We start from the raw sequence: 25,197 nt of genomic DNA on the forward strand, positions 1-25,197 counted from the left end.
AACTCTATCATTCATATGAGAGCAACATTTTATAAAGGTATTTGTCAAAATACTGTTAAATTAGTGTAACGTCAGTTATTATTAATACAAAATCTTTGGGCGGTTTTGTCTGTTTGAAATTTGTCCCAAAACATAATTTCTGTTTCATATTGAATAAAATACATTTAAAAAACGTGTGCACTGAGATTGCGATGTGTTGTTTTGTGGTTGTTGTTTTATTTGAAATGATCGTTTTTGAAATTCAGATTTTCTTTGGAATGTACCTGTTATGACTTGTATTAATCAAACTACATTACAGTAATATCAAAAACAAGTGATTAACGCCCCTGTACTGTAATAAGAGTCAATGTTTGAATTTGGAAACTTCCCTGTTCCGTCCATTTAACAGCATTCTTTGCTCTTGTTTTATTTCACATCTCGTTGATTTGATTTACATTTAGTTTTTCCCAGTGTCTGCCCCGTTACTTCTCACTTTTCCTTTTTTGTCTTTTCATTTATACAACCCCCTTTTTCATCTTTCTGCCGCCACCTTTTTATCTTTTACCCCCCTTTCTCCTCCTTTCTATACATCCTTTTTCAAGTGTGCCTCCCGCTGTCCCTTCTTTCTCCCCTCCCCTTCTCCCCCTGCTCTCTGCCCCTCCGCTCGCTCTCTCTCTCTCTCTCTCTCTCTCTCTCCTTCCTCTCCATCTCTTCCTCTATGTCGGACACAATGGAGATCATGTTAATTGTGTATTTTGCGATGGGTTTATACAACATAGTGTTTTCCAAATCTTTTACAAAATGTTTACATTGAGTATATACAGTATTTTTATATATACGTACTATATATATATATTCTGTATATATTTTTGTATATTATTATTCAGCAAAACATTCTTCTCTGCTGCAAAATATGTGAAACATTCTTTATTCCGCTGAAAATCTTTTCACTCAAATTCATTAAGCACAGAATTGTATAGTTTACACTTATTTTGTGATTAAATTAATACCATTTAACAATTATTAAATAATAAAATTCGGTCCATTTTCCTGGCCTCTATTTCTCAAGACTCTCTGCGTTCCGCCGGGCTGTGATTGTGTGAAGTGTGCCCGGTTCGGAAAGGGCTCGAGCACTGTTCTCCTTCTCTCACCTCCAGGCGTGTGGTCAACGCCGAGACACCTGACCGTGAACGCCACGGCAACGGAGCTGCACTGGGATCAGCCGTCGTGGCCTAACGGGCGGATTTCCCGCTACAGGTTAATCAGGGACGGTCGTGTCATTTTCAGTGGAGACCATCGCGACCGGAACTACACTGACGCTGAGCTGCTGCCAAACCGCAGGTGGAGAACACACAACACACGCTGACACACGCTGACACACGCGCACTGACAGACACTTGCCATGTTTAAGGACGAGGGAGAGCCTTTAAAATGCCAGCACGTGTTTATTCAAAATACAGAGGACGATACTCCCCCCTGCCCCCCCAAAAAAATTTAAACAAACAAATACACAAGCTAGAACATATATCATGAAAATAATAATCATCATCATTTTGCAGTTGACCGTCTTCTGTACAATTCCTTCACGGATCCCGGGTGGGCCGTGTCCCCCAGTTTGGGAACCCCTGTTCTAACGGCTTCTGCCATTTGCATAGTGTGTGTGTGTGTGTGTGTGTGTGTGTGTGTGTGTGTGGGGCTTGGGGTCACCCTGTTTGAAAGCCCCTTTTATCGTGGCATCTTGTTCCTCTCTCCAGACCCAACTCCGCCTGTGGATGTTTGCGTCATTTAATGAGCAAATATTTGACACACCAATGACACATGCAAACCCGCCGACATAGGCCCACAAACACGCACGCTCGGAAACATACGCACGCTAAAATCACAATGGGGATCAGTGTTTTATTTTTGTTAGTTTGTTTACAGACCGCAGCGGAGCGTGGAAGTTATTTATCTGCCTATTTCCATGTTACCTTGATTCATCCATGTCTGCTCTTTTTTTCCTTTGAGGTGTATAGTTAGTCTTCCTGATCAGCAGTGTGGATTGTTGCGTCCAGCTTCCCTGCTTACGACATCTCGCCTACAGCGGCCACAGACGCATGCACGCCTGCACACACATCACACACGTGTGTGTGTGTGTGTGTGTGTGTGTGTGTGTGTGTGTGTGTGTGGGACATTTAATTTTCCCTAATTCTAGATAGCCTGCCAGGAGGCATTCCCAGCCTGACCCCTCTCCTGTCCTCTCACTCGTTTTCTCTTCAGCCGTCCCTCCTATTTCACTCCGTCCCTCTCTATCTCCCTCCCCTCCCATTCTCTCCCTCTTACCTCATTCCCTGTCTTCCCGCCCCCCGCCCCCACCCCCCTTCTTTTCCCAATTTAGTCCTATGCCAAGAATTACACAGGGAGCACCGGCCCCATTATCTGGGCAGACGTGTTCCTGCACGAGTGTATGCATGCGCGTGCGCACATGATTGGTGCTACTTGTCTGTATGTGTGTGCGCGCGCATTTGTGTGTGTGTGTGTGTGTGTTTCCCTGTGTGCCTGTGTGCGTACGTGCAATTTTGTGTGTCTATGCACCACGCACGTGTTCATGCACGCGTGTGTGTGAACCGTGTGTATGCTCAAAGTGGCCATTGATTATTTATGACAATGTTGATTAGCTGTCACTTTACTTCGGCGGCCCAGGAAGTGTCTAAGATGACGAGAGAATTAACCTATTCCCTCTGGTTGGCCCCACAGGACACACACAAACACACACACACAAACACACACACACACACACACACACACACACACACTCTCACACACACACAGAAATGCAAACGCATGACCCATGAAACATTGACAGAGACCATTTTCCTTTTGATATCCCTTGGCGGTGTTTATATCTAAGTAAATATATTTCAATGATGGAGTGTTTGAATTCATTCTCCCACTGAAACCTTATGCCATTACAAAATTCAAAAAGAATTCCATCACCACTGCTCTCTTATTGCTGTGTCCTTTTCCTCACCATTTATTATGTTTCTCAACTCGTGTTACTATCTAAATGGTATTGTGTGTGTGTGTGTGTGTGTGTGTGTGTGTGTGTGTGTGTGTGTGTGTGTGTGTGTGTGTGTGTGTGTGTGTGTGTGTGTGTGTGTGTGTGTGCGTGCTAGGCTTGTGCATTGTGTATATATGTATATATATATATATATATTGTGTGTGCATGTGCGTGAGTGTGAGCAGTAGCAGTTTCGATACCTTTTCCAGACCGTGTTCCAACTCTCTACAGAAGCACTAATGGCCTCCTGTTTAAAATGCTGTGTGCTGGAACAATAATCTAACGCTGCCGCCTATTAATGTGTGTGTGCCCGAGTTTATAGCGAATTAAGGGCTTTTAATGTTAAATGGTGGCCCACTTACACAGCTAATGTAGGCTTTAGCACCAGTCAGCCACCTGCTCTTAAAGAGGAAATCTATCTTATGATGTCATTGGATAGAGGGATAGAGGAGGGGGATAAAAAGGTGGCGAGGGAGATGGAGAGCTGGGCGAAAGGAGGAAAGTTGACGGAACGAGAGAGAGGAGGACGCACGGGGAGAAGAAGAGATAAAGGACACAATTGTCAATGGACGTCGTCCCCGCCAACCAAGGCACATGTGCGTGTGTGCGCGTCCAGTTTTGCACGGGCACCGGCTCCAACGCGCACAGGCCTTAACACATAGTTATATCGGCTCGGTGTGGAATTTGGAAGCCGGCGATGGTGTTTTCTCCCCCTAATAGAGATGTGTTGACACAGAGTCGCTAAGCCATGAAGGTGGCTCCCCTTTGATACACAGCTTTAGTGTACAGTAAGTCAGGGGAGAGTGAAAGGACGGTCTTGGGGATTGTGCAAGGTACAGGACAGGTTTATCTGGAGATGTGCGTTTGAATGCGACAGCACTGCTAATGCATGATGAGCCAATGGGATGATGGACCTTTTAAATGGTTTCCATTATATAATTATTTATTTTGCAGCATATTGAAGGCATTCTATTTGCCACACCTCCTTCACCAGTCCAGTTTTCTTTTATGTCTGGGTTTTTAGATGTTTTTTAGGTTTGTTTTGTTTGCATGCAGACCTCGAAATTTGGACGTCATCATTGCCCAAATACTTCCAAAGTGGTTTCTTTATGAGGTTTTCACATAATTGCATCCGTCGCAGTCTTCAAGTCAGAGTAGTGGATTGCTCGCAACAACTTAAACAAGGAGGCACAGATCATGTGCTTCACTGCTGACAGGACCCTTCTGCTTCTCTCTCTCTCTTTCTCTCTCGCTCTCTCGCTCGCTCTCTTTCTCTCTCTCTCTCACTCGCTCTCTCTGTCTCCTCTTCTCTCTCTCTCCCTCTCTCCTTCTCCCTCTCTCTCTCTCCCTCTCTCTCTCTCTCTCCCTCTGGCTTAGAGTTGAACATCAAAATTTGCTCATTCTCATCGTAATAATTTATTGTTGATGTAATGTCGATGTCAGTTTCTTCTTCTAATTTAAATGATGGACCCATTGAAGAAGTGCTGAATATCAGATTTAGGAGATGATATGATGTTACTTAATCCCAGTGCTTTCCTTAATGCAATGTTAGGTCATATGTGTGTTAGCACAGCCTTTCAAACAGTTAAAGCCAAATAAAATAAAAAGTTTGAATAAAGTGCTTTTCCAAAATCTCTTTTCCCTTATCCTGTTTTTCTCCCTCCGCTGCACTCTTGACTCCTCACCCCCTCTCGTTGCACCTTCTCAGGTACGTCTATGAGCTCGAGGCCAGTACCGAAGGTGGAATCGGTGTGAGCGACGGGTATGTGGTCCAAACTCCCGCGTGGAGCCCCACTGGGATCCCGCCTCCCCACAACATCACGGTGTCGGGTGCCCGCTCCCTCTCCCTGGCTTGGGGCTTCCCAGGTGAGTCCAACTGGAAAACAGGGCGGAAGTGTACAGGTGGGTGGAGAGATGACTTACGGACAGACGGACGTTCAACTTAATGTCCAAGGCGGCTCTGCCATGTCCGTATGACATCACAGATTACAGAGCAGGTTCTGGGTGTCCTCAGGAAAGCCTCCGTATCCTCAGGAGACACAGGTTTATATTTGCAAAAGCTAATTGCTTCAGGAATTTGCTCAGCCATGTGTGATGTTTGGTGGTTAAGCTGGTGGACACTCCGTCTATTTATCCATAACGCCAATATTTACAAGCCATAGAGGCATGTACAAATTATTTATAGTTTGAGGATAGAATTTTAACTCGCATTGAGCTGTGATGGACTTTCATTTTAGCATTAACTCCACAGGGCGCGAGTCTAAGTTTTATCACTTCTAGTAACCACTTCTCAAAAGGCGTAGCGTGCACCACCCTGCTGAGTTGAACCCCGAGTCCAGTTTATTTTCCGGAATTGGTTTGTTCGCAGCGCAGCTATCGTCGTAACCCGAGGTCAACCTTTTAGATTGAGATAACAATCGGCTTAGGTGTCCATCTTCATTAACCAATCACGACTCTCTGATTTATCCTGTCATTGACCAAGCCAACTCAGCTAGCCGGCGATTTACTGCGGCATTGTGGGTAATTGGGTTGTCGCTGAGAATGGTCACTATGACGATGCATCACAGATGGACAGAATGGATCAATGATGTGTTTATAGCGGTACTGATTTGTACTGTAAGGAGGGGAAGGGGGAACAAACTGACGCTACCATCATACCTTGCATAGAAGCCAACGTTAGTTTGTTCTATTGAATCAATGCTATATAATGAGTCAATGCAATGAAGCTAAAATGCTGCTATTACCTCTGGAATTGGTTCTGCTTTTACTGGATATACAGTACTGCAGTTAGGAATGAGTCCTGCTTTTTGAGAGGTTGAGCGATGGTAAAAGAAAGAGTAACAAAGAAAAAGTCGGTGAGAGAAAAAGTCCCACAGGCACCAAAACTCTGGCCTCTACAACAGAAAGACACACGCATTCACACACAAACAAACAAACAGAGACACCCTAAGCTGGGTTCCATGCATACTGTATAGCACAGTGATTGTCTGCCCTAACCCATCTATCATTGACTATTACTCTCTCATTAGGCTGTTTTCCTGTCTCAGAAACAGCTTATACAGCAGACACTCTCGTGTGTGTGTGTGTGTGTGTGTGTGTGTGTGTGTGTGTGTGTGTGTGTGTGTGTGTGTGTGTGTGTGTGTGTGTGTGTGTGTGTGTGTGTGTGTGTGTGTGTGTGTTCACTGTGTTTCTGTATAGGTTTGTGTGTATATTTATTTAAGATATATACCTGAGCCTGTGTGTGTGTGTGTGTGTGTGTGTGTGTGTGTGTGTGTGTGTGTGTGTGTGTGCGCGCGCGTCTGGGTGTGTGTGTGTGTGTGTGTGTGTGTGTGTCACTGCAGATATTTCCATAGGCAGGCCCATTCTCATGTCATTACCAGTTGATTTTAAAGGAGGGAAATATTGCCTGGGTTCTCACGCTTGGTTAACTCTGTGAGCCTAGAATTTGGAGTGTTTTCATCTGTGTGTGTGTGTGTGTGTGTGTGTGTGTGTGTGTGTGTGTGTGTGTGTGTGTGTGTGTGTGTGTGTGTGTGTGTGTGTGTGTGTGTGTGTGTGTGTGTGTGTGTGTGTGTGTGTGTGTGTATTCTTGATATGCATACAGTGCCTGTCAGAAAAGCTGACTTATAGCTCACCTCTGCCCAAGTAATTCTGTGTATGTCGGAATGAGTCTGGCGGGCTGTTATTGTCACTATGTGTGTGTTCTAAAATACACAAATTATTTTTGTAAATATTTGCTTTGAAGTGTTGTTGGATATGCGTTCGTATGGATGTGAAGCAGAAGATAATTGTGGACTTAGTGGTTTAGGATAGGAGCACACGGATCAGCGAGGGCTGCAATAGGATCTATGCGGGTGTTTGCCTATGTTGTGTGGCTGCAGAGGAAGTGCAACAGTGTAAAAGGCTCCATGTGCTGAGGTCGAAGGTGTGTGTATGTGTGTATGTAGGTCTGTGAGTTGCGGGGTGAATAATTGAAGTCTTTCATTTGTCTGGTAATCAGTTCGTTCTCGAGATATCCAGAGTTCATGAATGTTGAATAACCCATCACAATGCAGTTGGCCTGAATTATGGAAAAACCCCCGGCAAGAATATTAACAAAGTCTAGGTGTGTGTGTGTGTGTGTGTGTGTGTGTGTGTGTGTGTGTGTGTGTGTGTGTGTGTGTGTGTGTGTGTGTGTGTGTGTGTGTATGTGTGTGTGTATTTTTGCCCTTGTCTGTTGTGTGTTTTTCTCTCAGCCCACGTCTCTGTGGGTGTGAAGCTTGTGGAATGTTCTGAATAAATCGCTGGGTTAAAGATAAAGAAACTTTCTGTTTGTTTGCAGCATTTCTACTTTTCCTACAGTCCAGTTTTGCGGGCATTACGTGATATCGAATGTATAAATAAATGAATGAACCATATGATATGTGGGAGTGACCCAGGAAGTTCTAATGGACGGTCCAGCCGAGGGCCGGGTGACCTTTTTCTCTTTAGACCCCAAAAATCAAACCTGTCAAACCCCCTCTTTGAAAGATGTGATGGAGCATTGTACAGCGCTCTATTCTTGTCCTATTCACTAAAGGATACTTCAATTCCCGATTATTAAAGGGATCTGAAGATGGTCATGTGCAATTAGGATGAAGCATCAGAGAAAAGTTGAGAAAGGATTCGCTTGAACTGATGAACTCATAAAAAGGTTCTTCAGACAGTAAGTTTAAAAAAAAAAAAAAAAAAATGATGTCACAGCTCAATTTTAGCAAGAAAGGGGTTTATGGAACTGTAATGTTAATGCTGGTTTCTTCCCACTGTGCCAGAGAACCCCCGATGTTTTTTTTGTTTTTTTGCGTGAAGTAGCTGGGCAAGGCTTTTTCTTGAGGTCCTGAGCGCATCCAAGCGCAGGCCAGTTAACACGTCCTGTGTCTGTGTTTCTCTGTTTTCCTTCAACTCAGCCCGGTTTGACAGAAGCCAACCGTTAAACTTCAACGTCCTGTTGGACCCGGGACGCGGCGTGGCGCCATCGCGACCGGCAGGGCAGAATTTGCATCTCAACCTGACTGGTCTGGAGCCTTTCACCACCTACTACATCAGAATACAGGCTTGCCAGAAAGGTCAGATTTCAATTTGTTTGCTCCGCTCTCAATATATATATATATATATATATATATATATATATATATATATATATATATATATATATATATATATATATATATATAAAATGTCCCTCATAATATTTCAAAAGTCAATTGAATGTGGAGCGTAGAGTGGATAAATAATGTTTACAAATATCAATCCTGATTCCAACAATCAATCCCTCCAGAAAATCTCAAATTAAGCAATTTTGGTTTTTCCAAAATACATTGAATTGTTACATATTCATGATAAAAAGTTATCGATAAGACCCCACGATACCTAATAACCACTACATTATGTAATATGTGATTACGAAATTTGGCCAGTTATTTCAAAATAAAGGCCTTTTTACACTCCTCGCAAAATTTTCCATTTCCCTGAACCATTCTGTCCATTTTTTTTGAAAGTGACATCTTTCTAAATGTACATGTTTCACATTGTTTCCCATGTTTAGTCTAAAGTCTAAATCTCTCACTGTTTTTTTACTTGCCTTCCTTGTTTCTGTCAGAGGGGTGTGGGGTGGGGCGGGGTGTGTTCTCTCAGACACTGGAGGCCGCCCCAGAGGGCCTGGCTGCCCCAAGGGTGAAGCCAGCTGGAGCCAAGGTCCTGGAAGTCCACTGGTCAGCCCCCCAAAAACCCAACGGACTCATCACCTCCTACTTTATACACAGGTCATGGAGACAACAATTATTTCCTTTCTTTTGTGGTGTCTTTTTTACTTTTTTCAACCACCAAAAAAGTCATTAAATCAATCACCATATAGGCACCACACTTTGCAAAGTAATCTCAGCATCCTTTTGGCAACAAAAGTTTTAATTTGTGGCTTGTAATTTTTCAGGAAAAATAAAGATAGTGACTTACTTATGACTCTGTGTGTGTGCGTGTGTATATGTGTGTGTGTGTGTGTGTGTGTGTGTGTGGGGGGCAAGCTGAAGGTCGTGGCCTGCTTGTTGACCAAAGAGAGTGTGATCTGTATGCAGGGTCAGAGCAGACTAAGCCCTTTAAGTCCTCGGGAAACAAGCATTAGCATAGCAGCGCAAACGCAGACACACACACACACACACACACACACACACACACACACACATCTGGTACGATCAGATTCGGCAGGCAGGGATTTGGATAAAGTAGAGAAATTACATGTCTGTCTCCTACACACAAACTCACATGCACACACACACAAACAAAACAAAACCACAAACACACCTGCCGATGAAAAGAGGCAAAGGAGCTTTCCCAGACATTGCTGTTCTTGCATCAGCTACTTAGTATTTATGTGTTTTTTTATTTTTTTTTATTTCTACTGTCAGAATTATGGAAATGGTTGTAAACACCTTCACTTCCTTCTAGGCGTCCAATAGGAACAGAGGAGGAGCTCCTGGTCTTCATATGGTCCAGTGGACCACTGGAGTTCATTGATGCCAGCCAGGCCCTCCAGCCTTTCAGCCCATACCAGTACAGGGTCCACGCCCACAACTCCAAGGGTTCTGCTCAGAGTCCGTGGGCTTCAGCTCTCACGCTGGAGGCGGAGCCAGAGGGCATGGGTCCTCCCACCATAACACCCTCAGGTTTGGAACCAATACACCTTAACACATGTACTGCATGGATCATTCCTCTATTTCAGTTGTTCTCAATGTGTAGTGCGGGGACTCCAAGGGGTCCTTTAGGAGTTTCCAGTAGGTCCCCAGGGAAATGATTAATAGTTACATCTAAACCATACCTGACTATTTAATTTCCTCACAAGGCGTTGGCACCATACGAGAGTGTACAATGTGATGTGTTTTCAACATAGTTACACTGTTATGTGACCATTGTCCTACAGACAGGTATGGACGTTTGATTAAATTATATCTAACCATAGAAATCTTCTCATATTGGGGTCCCAGAGAATCTTATCAAATGCTCGCCGTAACTCAAAGTATTAGTTCATGTGCAAAGTTAACTAAGGGTGTGTGTGTGTGTGTGTGTGTGTGTGTGTGTGTGTGTGTGTGTGTGTGTGTGTGTGTGTGTGTGTGTGTGTGTGTGTGTGTGTGTGTGTGTGTGTGTGTTCGGACAGGTGCATACTCAGTCCGTCTGAAGTGGAGTGAACCCTCCCATGCCAACGGTCTCATCTCCCAGTACAGACTGGTTTACAGGAAACACCAGCAGGACCCAACGCTCAACTCATCTGCTGTTACTGCTCTCACTGTCGAGGCAAGGACACACACGCGCACACACACACACACACACACACACACACACACACACACACACACACACACACACCATGTGCACTGTGTGCAAATTGGCTTTCTGTGTTCTGTGATGAAGCACATTTTTATATTGACACAACTAAATCTGTATAAACTGTTTCAACACACATGTACATATGTTACTTTTGTGGATGCGAGTATGTGCAACTATTGTCATTCACAGCGCATGTGAAGTCTGCTGGACTTACACTGTCATGCTGGTGCCATCTGTTTGCCGAGCGAGTCTCCCAACATACACACACGCCCGCACACATACATCGTCTGAGATCCACCATCCTTTAGGGCCCTTCTCACAATTGCCTGCCTCCGCAGCATTCCTGACATTCTGACACAGCAAATAACTCTAAGAAAGCTTCCCCTACACAAACACACACACACACACACACACACAGACACACACACAAGCGTGCACACACATGCACACACCTGCATGAAAATACAACATTACATGCAGATAGATATTCCATAAGTGATGCACACAAGTTACTGTTGAACACCCATCTACCCATACCAAGTCTCGCTCTTTCTCTCACACACACACACACACACACACACACACACACACACACACACACAGGACTAACGGCTGTCATCCAGTCTAAATATGAGCTGGCAGCTAAGTAAGCAGGCTGAGTTCACCCAATTCTGTGCCAGGTCGCTCACCAACACTGTCTAGTGTCCTCTCTGCACGCTAAAACTCACCTGTGTGTGTGTGTGTGTGTGTGTGTGTGTGTGTGTGTGTGTGTGTGTGTGTGTGTGTGTGTGTGTGTGTGTGTGTATCTGTGTCTGTGTGTGTGTGTGTGTGTGCGTGTGTGTATTCAACTGAGCCTATAGTATATAACTTCCATGATGTTTTGTTTTCCAGAAAAGAGAAAAAAGTAAAGGGAAAGGGAAAAGGTATGAAAGAGAAACCTGGGATGTATGGGAGCGACAGAGAAAGGGAATAAGAAGGATGGAGAGAGACAGAGTGATAGATAGAGGAAGAGGGAAAGACAGCATGAGATGGAGGAGAGACGTAGGGGTATAGATCTATATTCTGTCCATACATGTGGCCTCTCCGTTCCCCGTGTGACCTTTGGCTTGTCACTCATAATTAATACAAGATGTAAATAGAGACCTTTCACCTTCTCATTGATATGGAACACTGTGTCAGTGTGTGTGTGTGTGTGTGTGTGTGTGTGTGTGTGTGTGTGTGTGTGTGTGTGTGTGTGTGTGTGTGTGTGTGTGTGTGTGTGTGTGTGTGTGTGTGTGTGTGTGTGTGTGTGTGTGTGTGTGCGTGCGTGGCTCATTGACATGGCATAGCCCTATTGTGTTGACAGTCATTTGTCATTTGGCTGCCTGAATCACAGGCAGGGCCATTATTTAGAAATAGATAGACCAACCAAGAGGTAGCGTCTAAAAAGTTACAAAAATGAGTGATGGCCTCGTCATTGCCGTGCATCTGAGTTAATGTTTAAAAGAAAAGCAAGATTACGTACATGGCGTACAACATTTTTTTTAATGATAATGATAGTATGAATGCAAAAATAGTTTGTATACTATCCGTATTTTATTATGTTCTCACAACATTAGAACATTTGGCAGCCATTATGAAATGAATGCACAACAAAGTTAAAGAGTAATTTTTTTTATGACTTTATTAAAGTGGTAAAAAGATGATTGTTATTGTTATTATTATTATTACCATTATTATTATTATTATTATTATTATTTATTATTATTATTATTATTATTATAAAAAAATATTAGGCAATGGTACAGCCTTCCATCTTGTCAGTGTTAGAGTTTTGCAGGTGGGGTGTTTCACTAGAAGTTGTATAGGAGGGTGCAGTACCAGTATTTGGCAGCAGTCATTAGTTTCTCTTGCACCTAGACATCAATTGAGCTCAATACGGACAACTGTTGAACGTTTCGTGATCGACACCTGGTGCCATTTCCTCTCCTTCGTCGAACCTCAGCTCCCCTCCCCCTACCCCTGTTGTATTTTGTATTATACTCCGCCAACTCCTAATCTCACTTCCTGTCCTGATCTTTTTTTCCCTCCTGCCCTCTTCTTTCCCTTTTCCTCTCTCTCCTTAATTGTTCGAGCATTTCATCTCGTCTATATTGCTCCCATCCTTCCCTCCCTTTCGTTCTTTCCCTGCCCCCCCTTTCCCTCTCTCTATCCCTCTCCTGTTGTCCTTTTTTAGACGTGTTCCTCTATTATTCTTAATATACGTATATTAAACTATTCAAACATCCATCGGGTCATCAATCTCTTATCTCTTCTTAATATGTATTTTATTATTGTATCTGAGGACAAGTGAAAAATGCATGTTGTGTGTGTGTGTGTGTGTGTGTGTGTGTGTGTGTGTGTGTGTGTGTGTGTGTGTGTGTGTGTGTGTGTGTGTGTGTGTGTGTGTGTGTGTGTGTGTGTGTGTGTGTGTGTGTGTGGGGCGTGCACGTGTGTGTATTGATCTCAGGCTGGGCTGGGAGCCCCGCTTCGTGCCAGCTTGGCTGATTAATGGGGTCGTCATGGCAATCGGACGGAATGAGGGTACGGAGCGCAGGCGGTCCGTCCTGCTAGAACCCCATGCAACCACCAGCACTCTCTCACACACGCACACACACACACGCATACACTCACAGACGGTGTCTGTGCCTTTATAACAATCTGATGGACATTTTATTTAGTCACACAGTCATGCCAGGTAGGTTTCCTCTCGTCAACTCTCTCCTGAATACCCCCCTGCCACACACACATACATACACCCATACATGCACATACACACACACACACACACACACACACACACACACACACACACCCATCCTTCTCTTTCTATTATTATCTCTTTCTATTATTTTCAAGGCTTGGGACCAAACAGAGTTTGGGACCTCTGCCTGGTTAAGCTGATTTTTCTGCTATCTCCAAGGCATGTTGGACCAGTGATACTCAGCCTTTTTTCATATCAAGGATCGTCAATTTGATAGGCATTAGGCCATGGAACCCATTTGAGATGAGTTTGTCTCTGGGACCCCAATCTGAGAAGATTTGTATTATTAGAACTTCCATACCTGTCTATGCTGGGCAGGCAGTGTAGTCAGCAAGAAGGTTCTGGGTTCCAAACCCGGGTGTTTGCGAGGGTTTCCTCCCACCATCAAAGACGTGTATGTTAAGGGGTTAAATCTCCTGCCGGTGCCCCCAACCAAGGCACTGGCGAAACGAACCGGAGTTGGTCCCCGGGCGCTGCACTGCGGCTGCCCACCGCTCCTAGGGATGTATAGGATGGGTCAAATGCAGAGGGCAAATTTGATTCTCAATGAACAGTATGCTGAGATATGAGCATAAGTAATCAAATCTAACACTATAGATAGGAGATAACAGTGAAACTGCGATCCAACAATGACAGACATTTCTTACATTCACGTACATTCTCTAATGGTGCTAACGTCTGGTAAATGAAATTATGGTGAGGTTTAAACTATTAATAATTTAACTGGGGGCCCCCTGGAACCTCTTGGGGGACCCTGGTGGTCCCCGGGCCACTCGTTGAGAACTACTGCATTAGATCACAATCACACACCACTTTCTCAAGTGATGACAGCAGGCGACATGAATCTACCGGTCGTGTGGAAATGGGATCGGCCGTCATGTCCTCCTTTTATATATTTATCTGTTTCTTTGTCTTCCACTTTCTCCCTCTCTCCGATTATTGTTAAGTGTACCTTCTACTGTCTTACCCCCCTCTTTTTCTCTCTCTCCTGCTTCCGTCCCGCCCCGTCATCCCTTCCCACCGTTTCCCCCTCCACATTTGATTCTCTCCTGTCTTCTCTTCTCTCATCATTTCTTTTGCCTCCTCCCGGCCCGGTGCTCCGCCTTCCTCTTCCTCTCCACCGTCTCGTTTCATCATCTCTCCCCCTCATTCTCATCCCACTCTTTTCATCCCCATCATCTCCACACACACTTATTCCTCTTTGCAACTTTCCTTTCCTTTTCCTCTTTTCTTCCTCTCTTCTAACTCCTCTATTCTTCTCACCTCCTCTCTGCGCTCCCTCCACCTCCACCCCCCCATTGGCTCAACCAGATGTTTCACTCATGCCCCTGGGAACTACGGCCAAGAGAGATCATGTGTGTATTTGCGAGTGTGTGTGTGTGTGTGTGTGTGTGTGTGTGTGTGTGTGCATGCGCGCGTGTGTGTGGCCATTTGTGTGTGTTTATGTTTGTGTGTGCATTAATTTGCACAGTATGTATTATCACCGCCTTTGCACTTGAATGCGTGTTTGTGTGTATGTGTTCTTATATGTGTGTCCATATGTGTACATAATTGTGTGTGTGTGCGTGCGTGTGCGTGTGAACGCTGTATTAATACATCCCATTGATCAGAGCAGGACCCCTGACAGTCATCATCCCTGAGAACCATCTGGCCGACGCCTGACGCTCCCTCACCCAAACACAAGCTGACACCCTATTAATCTGCTACTGCCACATGCACGAGTGTTCGTTTGTGTGTGTGCGAGAATGAGAGACAGAGAGAGAGAGAGTTGAGTGCATGTGTGAAAGAAAGATTATACATTTGTGTGTGTGTGTGTGTGTGTGAGTGTGTGTGCGCGCGGGTGCGTATGTGTTCTTAAATGGGCTAACGCGTACGTGTACACGCTCCGATCCGCTCTGCCATCCGCCAGCAACAGCCGGCGCTGAAGGGAGCTGAAGGGTGCTTGGAAATTAAGGTTATTACACAAATTGAGCCATATGGTCTAAATATTTCAGAGCTGAAATTTACTAGGCAATAAAAATGGCCCCTACCTCGGTAATGGTGTAAATTACAGCTTAACCACCAGCGCTAATGATGTCCTTCTGTACGCCCCGTAACCAACCGTACATGAAGGACACATTGTTTAAAAAATACCCCACGAAAGAGATGCTGAGAGAAAGAGGTAGGGGAGGGATGGATGGAGAGAGAGAGAGAGGGAGAGAGAGGGAGTGAAAGGAATGAGGGGAAGGGAGAGAGAGGGGGAGAGAGGGAAGGAAGAGGAGAGTAACAAAATAGAAATTAGAGAGCGAGGAAGGGGAGGTGTGGAGAGAGAAAGGAAGGAAAAGAGAGCAAGCAGCATGTTTACAATCTGTTAGTTTACCATTAAGAGCCCGTCAGAGAGCCCGGGACGGCGAGGGCCAGCCGGTGAACCGTGTCTCAGAGCTGACATGGGGTTTCAGAACACGTGCGTAAAAACCTGCACGCTTTACAATGTCTGTTTGAATATGCAAAATTGGAAGGCGTGCGTGTATGTATATAAATACATTTTATAGTATGTGTGTGTTCTGTACATTGCCACGAAGGTTGTCATTGTGTATTATATTTTCCCGATTTGGCACATTTGAGAGGCTCGGCGTGTGCGTAAATGTTTAGTGTGAGAAGTGCACAATATGAATCATGCAACTCAGTTTGTTTGTGTAATGTTCAGTAATGGCAAGGTGCATACTTGGAAAGGTATCGATAGATGTGAGAACTCAGAATGCACATAATGCATGTGGGCATAATGCATGTGGTCGGAATCTTTTGGTGTATACAGATCTATTTACTCATGTATTTTGTACAATTGTAAAAGGTTTTGTGCAGTTACACGAGGACCAGACACAGTTCTTATGTTCCACTGTTGTTCTTCCAATCAAAGATAATCCTGATCAATAAGGAACAGAACTTTTTTGGTAGAATGGTGCTGGTGCTGATGGTGCTGTAAAGCATGTTGAGGTGTAGTAATACCCAGTGATGTGAGCCAGACTCAGGGACTCTGTTTTCCCTTCTCATGCCCACTGGATAGTTCAGTAAATCAGTGTTAAACGCAAAATGCAGAGAGGAAGGAAGAGCAGGTCATGGTTTGAATGTCAGGATAAGAGTTACATTTTCCTAAATGACCCCTGCAACATGGACCGTCTTAGCAATATGGTACTGGAGTCAGAATCGGTCTATTTTGCCAAATAAATTTTCACATACGAGGAATTTGTCGTGGTCGAGATTTGTACATTTCTGGTTAGACAATTTGCATAAAAAAATGTTCAGTCTGAAAAAAAAAATAAAACAGGACTCACCTCTATGTACACATTCTATATTTCATTGTACATCTGTACAGTATTCCCTGTTATTTATTATTCCTCAGTAACTCAAACATTGCACAACATTGTACAATGTAAATAAATATAAATATAGTTTCTGTTGTTGTTGGTATATTTAAATGCTGTATATAGATTTTTATTTTTATTCCTATTAAAATGTTTCTCATTTTTACACTCCGCCCAACACAGTCTCTGGAGTTTTCCGAAAATCAATTCCCAACATGCTGTACAGTACAATATGTATGTGACAAATCAATCTTTTGAATCTTTGAATCTACAGAAATAGTCACATTTTCAAAGAAAAATAGCCAAATAAAAAACAAAATTCCAAATACACTAAATATGCAGACTATACAAGAACTATGTGCATATTGTCGAATAGTAACTCTATATGGGATATACATACACACATACATACATACACTCTACATGGGATAATTAATTAAGAGCACAGTTTTGTTTTTCTGGATTCTGGAAATCTATCTGGTTGAATCCAGAGAAGTGTTGAATCGCTGATGGGGAAACAGGCTCATCGTCATCTGTAAACATGCCCGTCTTTGTGCCTATGTTTGTGCTCCACTGTCCTCCCTAAGTATCTCCTTTCAAAGCCTCTCAAAATCCTGAAATCTGAAATGGCCTTTGATCAAACGCGCGTGTAGACAGGTGAGGAAAAGCCTCGCAGATCAACGCACTTTACTCACCAGCAAATGCAATGTTAGAATACTCAGTTTAGTCAAGGTCAAGCGGATGAATAATACAACAAACAGCTATGGAGTTGTAAGACACGAAACAGCGCCAGTGCTTCGCATCCTTCGCTCGCTCTCGCTCTCGCTCTCTAACGGGGAAAGATAGCGAGTGGTCAGAGAACGGGGGAAAGGAGTCTCTGCCCTTGGGCTTGTTGACACCGTTTAATAGACAAGGGAGACAAAGGAGTGGAGAAAAGAGGAAAAAATGTGCAGATGAGTGGATAGAGGGTGAGCGGAGAAGGATGAGTAGGTAATGAGGTGAGGAGAGGAGGGGAAGAGAGGAAGTAAAGGATGAGAGGAGAGGATAAGGAGAGGGGCAAACAGTTTGTTAGGGCCCTCGGCCTATTGGACCCCCTTTGTTAAAGGTCCCCTGCTCTGATTGGAGGGCTCTCAGTGCTCTGCATAAACAGCCCAATAATCAAGCCAACAGTTGCTCCTCTCCTGGAACCCCTTCTCCTTCGTCACGCCGCTAAATAACTCTATCCTTGTCACTGTTCCTCTCGGCTGGTCCCTCTAACCCTTCTTTCATCCGCATTTCATTCTTTTCCTGGCTCTCTTCAAAGTGTTATGCACTCACCATCTCTCTTACAATCACTACTTTCCCTATCGTCAACTCACTTTCTCTTCTCTATATATTTAATTTCCGCCTCTGTCTCTGTCTCTCTCTCTCTCTCTTTCTTCCTCTCCCTCACTCTTTAATGACAGGTTGTGTGAGTCTGGCTTTCAAGAGGCAGCATCTTCTAGTCTAGTGTTCCTCACTCGTCTTAATGAATGTTTAGTGCAGCAGTTTTAATATGATAGACAACACTCTGCAGGTATGGTGTGTGTGTGTGTGTGTGCGTGTGCGTGTGTGCGTGTGTGCGTGTGTGTGTGTGTGTGTGTGTGTGTCTCTGTGCGTGCCTGTGTTATATCTGAGAAAAAATAGTTTATTACAAAAACTTTTCACATAAATCATCACATAAAAAAATGGAATCGCATGTTTAACCTGGCCCTCTTGAGTCAGTTGCATGAACCCCCTTCTACACACACACACACACACACACACACACACACACACACACACACACACACACACACACACACACACACACACACTCAGGCACATCTCCTGGGGTGTAGAGCTGCCAAAGCCAATCATGGCTGCTGGTGTGAAGTGGCCATGCCCATTCCAGACCACTGCAGTTGCCTATCTACTTCTGTGCTGGACACAGTCAAAACACACGCCTTGTGGCATTTAGCGTGCGTGTGCGTGTGTGTGTGTGTGTGTGTGTGTGTGTGTGTGTGTGTGTGTGTGTGTGTGTGTGTGTGTGTGTGTGTGTGTGTGTGTGTGTGTGTGTGTGTGTGTGTGTGTGTGTGTGTGTTGTGCGTATGCCAGTGTTTGTCAAGCTGAAAAGTAGGGACACACACGCAGGGCATTTGCAAACAGATGCAGGGCAAGTACTTGCAGAACTCAATTAGACACCAACACACACACACACACATACACACACACACACACACACACTTGGCCTGGAAGCTTGGCATGCAGGGAGAAAGAGCAGTGTGTGGTGTGCTGGCTCACCTCAGAACGCCCCAAAAACAATTACTGCTCTCCCAAGGCTGGCCAGAGCACAGCTAGCACTAATAGACTACACTAGGCTGCTGCACAAGGAGAAAGGGCAATAAAACAGAATAGAGCAAAACAGAACAGAGTAGAATCCTACAACGTTCTTTGAAACAATGTCAGTGCAGCCGAGCCCAACAGTTGGACCCAATTCAGCTTTAATTAAAATTGGCTCTTTCCTGCATGTCTTACCTGTTTTTTGTGTGTGTGTGTGTGTGTGTGTGTGTGTGTGTGTGTGTGTGTGTGTGTGTGTGTGTGTGTGTGTGTTGGGGGGGGGGGGTGGCCATATGCTAATGTTGTTGGGTCTCTCCATCGCCGTCTCTCTGCGGGGCCCAGTTCCGGGGCCTCTGTGAGAGCATCAGCATAATTCTTCTGACAATTACACATGGTTATTCTTAATTAGTATCACACACTGTCCCCTGGCCACACCATGCCTGTCCACCTGAATATCACACACACACACACACACACACACACACACACACACACACACACACACACACACACAGAGAGGCAATAAAAAGCTTTTTGGGACATGTGCACAGATGTTCGCTGGATGGAATAGACACAGTACAAAAAAATAGAAAAAACATTTTTTGGGATCCAAACATGCACATGGAAATCACACATATACACACTTGGTAGGAATGCATACACACACACACACACACACACACACACACACACACACACACACACACACACACACACACACGCTTCAAAAGGAAACACACGCAGGTTTGCATGAGACCTGCCACAGCTCAGTTAACACCCCAAAGAGAAATGGAGACAGAATGGGGGGAATGAGGAAATAAAAGATTGAATAAATTGCTTTCTTCCTCCCGATGCTAAGTTGTGTTGAGCCACGGAAGATCTGAAGAGTCTTTAATGTATAAATTAGCAAGGCCTCTCCTGGTCTCTTCACCTCCCTTTCCCTCTCCCTCTCCTCGTCTCCCTTCGATTCTCTCCATTGCGCTTTCTCCCTGTCCTTAACCCCCCCCCTTTCCTGTGATTTTGCTTTTGGCGTGATTAACTGTTGACTTTGATCATTCCACTGAATTCGTGGTCCTGAGGCAAAACTGGACACACACACACACAGATTTCGGGTTGACAGTACACCAATATCGTTTGAGTTTCCACAATACTGTATTGTAGCTGCTCAATGTTTAAGTGAACAGCCACAGTAGTTTAGTTTAAAAATAGCTTGAATGTAAAAGCTCGTAACCTGTAAAGGTTTCCTCCCTGGACAGTCCGAGGTGGTCCAGCACCACACCACCACAGTAGCCAAAGAGGAATATTTCAATAAAATATATTTACAATTTGACTTTGGTACACCAACAGGAGTTGGGCTAAATTGTGTTTATGTATTATTGAAAATGTATATAATTAAAACGTGTCTGAAAAAACAGGTGCTCAAACAATCCACTGTGATTCTTAATGGAATGTTGTTATCAAAATATACTGTATAGAGCATTGATACTACGATCCATATTTCTATTGAATTCCTCTCCATGAATTCCATGAAATCGATATGAAGGGACCTGCTGCGATTTGACATGTGTTGCCTTCTTTGTTATTCTATTCTAGTCTAAAGTATTAAAATACAAATAAATAATGCCAAGCAACTAAACCGGGTACCTTTAAATCCCCATCTAAAAAAACACCTGTGACTATATTCTGCTATAGTAAAACAGCTCATCTGCAAGGAAGGCGTACGCTCTGGTCATTTAGCTTTACTTAAAGATCAATCGCTAAATGGATTCCCATATTGTTCTTTAACAAGACGCCGGTGATCGCTCGTGTGCGTGTGTTAGTGCAAGTGTGCGCGTGTTATCTTTGTTCGTGTATTTACTTGTTGGTTGGCATGTGTGCGCGCCCATTTCCATGTCTGTGCGCGATTAACGTGTGGCGCGCGTGCCGGCGTGCCGCTGTTTTCACTGGGAACCACTTTGAGTCTTAAAGCGTTTCCTCGCCGCAATCACGCTTGTGTGTGTGTGTGTGCATTCTGAGCGTAAAAGCTTTTGTTTTAAAGTGTGTGTGTGTGTGTGTGTGTGTGTGTGTTTGTGTGTGTGTGTATGGTAGCGTTGGGGGCTGTTAACGTGGTGTGCTTCAGTAGTAAAGTGTTTGGCTGTATTGCCACCTAGAGGCGTGCGCCAGGGTCTCCACGCTCCTATAAAACCCCCCTGGCGCCAGATGCTGCTATTGACAATGTGCATATGTTAACTGGTTTATAGGCCACATGCCTCACATATTTCACTGGCTTTTAAGATGGAGAGATCTCCTTCTCTCCCTCATCATTCTCTCCTGTTTAGTGCCGGGATCTGTTCTTTTCCTCTTCCCACCAAATCCCCCCTTCCACCTATTCACTCTCTCTCTCTCTCTCTCTCTCTCTCTCTCTCTCTCTCTCTCTCTCTCTCTCTCTCTCTCTCTCTCTCTCTCTTCTGTCTCTCTGCATGGCAACAGTTTTTTTCGCGCCCCCCCCCCCCTCCCCCCCCGCCATCCCTCTGTCTTTCTCCTTTTACTTCACTTTCACTCGTTGTCCTCCCCTCCTCTCTTTCTCTGTCTCTCATCCATCTCCCTGTCTCCGTCTCACGTGCCTTGACTCCACTCCCCCTCTCTTCTCCCTTTCTCCTTTGGTCCATCCATACCTCCACACACACACACACACAGACACACACACACACACACACGCACGCGCGTACACGCGGACACGCCATACCCCTCCCTCCTTTGCCAAACAGGGCTGTGATTTGTGATTTGCAGGAGGATTAAGCTGGTGTCTAGGTGTCTGGGGAATTATTAATCCTATTTTTCTGTGGATGAATGAAACCCTGTTGGCTGCCAGACATGAAAACAGTAAAAAAAATAATAATAATAAAAAAGGAAAACATTTGTTGTTTGGTGCAGCCTCTGCCACGATACGGGTATTTGTCAGGGTTTTTTCAATTGGGGGCGTATTTTTTTTCATCCTCTTGCTCCTGTCTTGTGGATTTCTTATTAATCTCTTTACATATGCTTGCTTATTAATCTCTTACAAATTGCGTAAGTTAACTGTTTACAAAAGTAAGCGCACACACACGTACATCCTTGAAGATGCAATTAAAAATAAAGCGCACGCACAGACACGCTCATAAAACCTATGACATCATATGCTGTTGATTTACTAATACACACACACACACACACACACACAAACACGGGGAAAAACGCAGAATCCTGGAGCCCGGCGCTCCCTCGCTCCCGTGTGATAGCGCGCTCAAGTCTTTGGAAAGAGCAGTGTGTCTCTTATCAATTAGTAAATGGTGTCCATCGGCGCACGCACACACTCAGGCACTCAGACAAACACACACACACACACACACACACTCAGACATAGACCCGCAGCTCCTATGACTGCCAGGATGAATCCCAATGCATAATGTCACTAGTAGAGTGTGTGTGTGTGTGTGTGTGTGTGTGTGTGTGTGTGTGTGTGTGTGTGTGTGTGTGTGTGTGTGTGTGTGTGTGTGTGTGTGTGTGTGTGTGTGTGTGTGTGTGTGTGTGTGTGTGTGTGTGTGTGTGTGTGTGTGTGTGCAACTTAAACACTCAATTCATAAGCGCCATATTCACCCAGAGGAGAAAAGCCTGCAATGCTGCCAGTCTCTCTCTCTCTCTCTCTGTCTCCAACTCTCTCTCTCTCTCTAACTCTCCTGCTCGCTCTCCCAGATGCTGGATGTGGGAGCGTTGATATTATGAGTCCCATGTCACATCAGCTATTGTGTCAGTCTTCCTATTCATTCCCGCCGTTTATGTGTAAAATTGTCTTTTTTTTTTTTTTTTTTTTACATGTTAATTCTTGCGTGTAACTTCCCTTTCGCTCTCTCCTCTCTTTCCTCTCTCTCCCCGACACCCTCCCTCTCTCCTCTGTCGTTCCACTCCCTTCCCCTCCTCACCTCCCTCAGCCTCCTCCCTCCCCTCCTCTCCCCCGCTACTCTCTACTCCCATCGTCTCATCTTCACCCCGTTCTTTCAAACTTCGCCGGCCCCCATCCCTACTCCTGCCCTCCCTGTCACATCTTGTGTCTCTCTTCCACTGTTCCTTCCATATCTCTCTGTCCATCTCACCCCATTCTCCATCAGGGTACAGTCCTGGAAGCCAGTGTTTTTGGTCTGCAGCCGTACACTGAGTACAGTCTGCGTGTGGAAGCTGTGAACAGTGCAGGTGGGTTGACGGCGAATCCAGACCCATAACCTGTTTGGTTTGAGGCTCATATATAACCGATCCAAATCTTCAGGGAGCGTGTCCAGTCCATGGGTTGGCACCAAGACACTGGAGGCCTCTCCAGCCGCCCTGAGTAACTTCACAGTGGAGCAGAGGGAGCAGGGCCGGGCTCTGCTTCTGGGCTGGGATCAGCCGCTCACCCCGAATGGAGTTATCACGGTACACATAAACACACATGCACCCACACATGCCAGGTAACCAGGTAGGCTTGTAAGAATTCAAAATGATCATCTTTTTCTTACAAAAAAAAAAAAAAGACCAGACCCTTCAGAAATAAACAGATGTGGCGACAGTCTTGTGCCAGAAAATGTCCTTATCAAGACCTTCTTAAACATACGCATAGTGTTCATGACATATGGCTTCACATTCCGACACATATCAATTTTGTCTGATATATACTGTATGTATACTGCATGTATCGACTACTTTACTTGATCTATTACAAACCTACTCTCCTTCTCTTTTTTTCTTCTGGTCTTTTCTCTAACTTATGGACGACTGCGCCTCCCTCTCATCTGCTTTCCCTGCCATTTACACATGTCCTTACTGTCCTCTGCTCCTCTCTTCTTGTCTCCTCAATTCCTTCATTTACCCTCTTATTGTAAGATTGATTGACTGATTTACTCTTCAATATCCCCCCCCCCCCCCCCCCCCCCCCCCCACATTTTTCCACTTCCTTATTTCCCCTCCGCTCCTCTCATCCTCTGCAGACATATAACTTGTACAGTGAGGGGAATTTGGAGTTCAGCGGACTGACTCGCCACTTCCTGTTTCGTCGATTGGAACCGTGGACTGTTTACACTTTAGTCCTGGAGGCCTGCACCTCAGGGGGCTGCACACGCAGCCGTCCCCAGCAGGTCACCACAGCAGCAGCGCCCCCTGTTGCCCAGCCCCCTCCCAGGCCGCTGTCCATCGCCCCCCGACCAAGTCACCCTTGCCTGGGAACCGCCCTCCCAGCCGAACGGACCAATAGAGGAGTACGTCCTGCTCGGGCGGAGCCTGGGGGACGGTGCGAGGGGGAGGAGTAATGAGGACGATGCCAACAATGGAAAGGTAGGGCAAGCGTCATACTTCTACACTATCTGAAGATTCGGGTAACGCTAGCTGTCACTCTGAGAACTCTGTCTGTTTGTTTGTCATTTGCTGCTTTGCATTCACATTCTTTGTCAATTATCTGAGAATCAGAATCACGGATTGGCCGGTGTTGTGTTTCAATCGACTGGTCAGGTGTGGTTCTGAGATCCGCGTTTTTCCAATCGCAATAATTCATGGAAATTCAATATTAGCCTCTCATATCAACATTAATATTTGCACGAGCTTACAATTTAGTAAAAATTTCAACAACTTTGCTGCACCAATTGGTCAAATGATGAGGCTGCCTAAACTTGTTGCTGCTTCCCCGAGAAGGCAGAGGCTAAGACATAATCACACACTCACTGTATTTTGAATTGAAAGATTATTTAATAGATTTCTGGAACTCAAGAAAAAGTTGTTTCTGTGATATGCAGACTTTGGATTATCGTAGGAAGTAATTACATAACACAAATTCTTCCCAGTAGTTAAAAATAATTTCACAGACACAGTCACAGATGATCCTGAGAAATCCCGTAGGGACTGAGTGATGTGCTTCTATCCGTGGCTCAGGTGCTGTTCAGAGAGGACTCCACCGAGGAAGCAGACAGTTTCTCCCACACGGTCACAGGGCTGCAACCTTGGACTCAGTACCAGTTCAGTGTTCAAGCCCACAACCAGGCCGGCCACACCGACAGCCCCTGGATCACAGTGATGACTCAACAGGCCCCGCCCGGTGGCCTGGCTGCCCCCGCGGTCATCCATGTCCCAGGGCACCCCAGTGAGCTGCTGGTGTCCTGGTCTCCGCCTGTAGAAACCAACGGAGTCTTGTTGTCATACAGGATCCAGAGAGACGGCGTCAGATTCTCGTTCAGTTTTGACTCTGCTGTCAACAGCTATGTAGATGAAGACCTGCTGCCATTTACTACATACAGGTACTTGTTTTCCATAATTCCGGTGGCAGTGATGCAAAATGACCACAGCTAATCAATTACATATTTTTAGCCACGGATTAAAAAAAAAAAAAAGTCAGTTCTCCACTGTTTTCT

The 25,197-nt window shown here is 44.9% G+C and overlaps 1 protein-coding gene across 1 annotated transcript in view; it reads left to right on the plus strand.

Moving 5' to 3' along the window:
• Positions 1–25,197, plus strand: part of ush2a (Usher syndrome 2A (autosomal recessive, mild)) — a gene marked incomplete at both ends in the record, with an annotated part of 168,128 nt that overhangs the window by 127,815 nt on the left and 15,116 nt on the right. The window contains 11 exon segments of the mRNA XM_079997229.1: positions 1,137–1,320; positions 4,728–4,885; positions 7,942–8,100; positions 8,634–8,796; positions 9,476–9,693; positions 10,182–10,318; positions 22,936–23,017; positions 23,091–23,236; positions 23,788–23,994; positions 23,996–24,130; positions 24,722–25,083. Of these exon segments, the coding sequence (XP_079853355.1) occupies positions 1,137–1,320; positions 4,728–4,885; positions 7,942–8,100; positions 8,634–8,796; positions 9,476–9,693; positions 10,182–10,318; positions 22,936–23,017; positions 23,091–23,236; positions 23,788–23,994; positions 23,996–24,130; positions 24,722–25,083 (1,951 nt within the window).

Source organism: Zeus faber (assembly GCF_960531495.2).
Source record: "Zeus faber genome assembly, chromosome: 3".
Taxonomy (NCBI): Eukaryota; Metazoa; Chordata; class Actinopteri; order Zeiformes; family Zeidae; genus Zeus; species Zeus faber.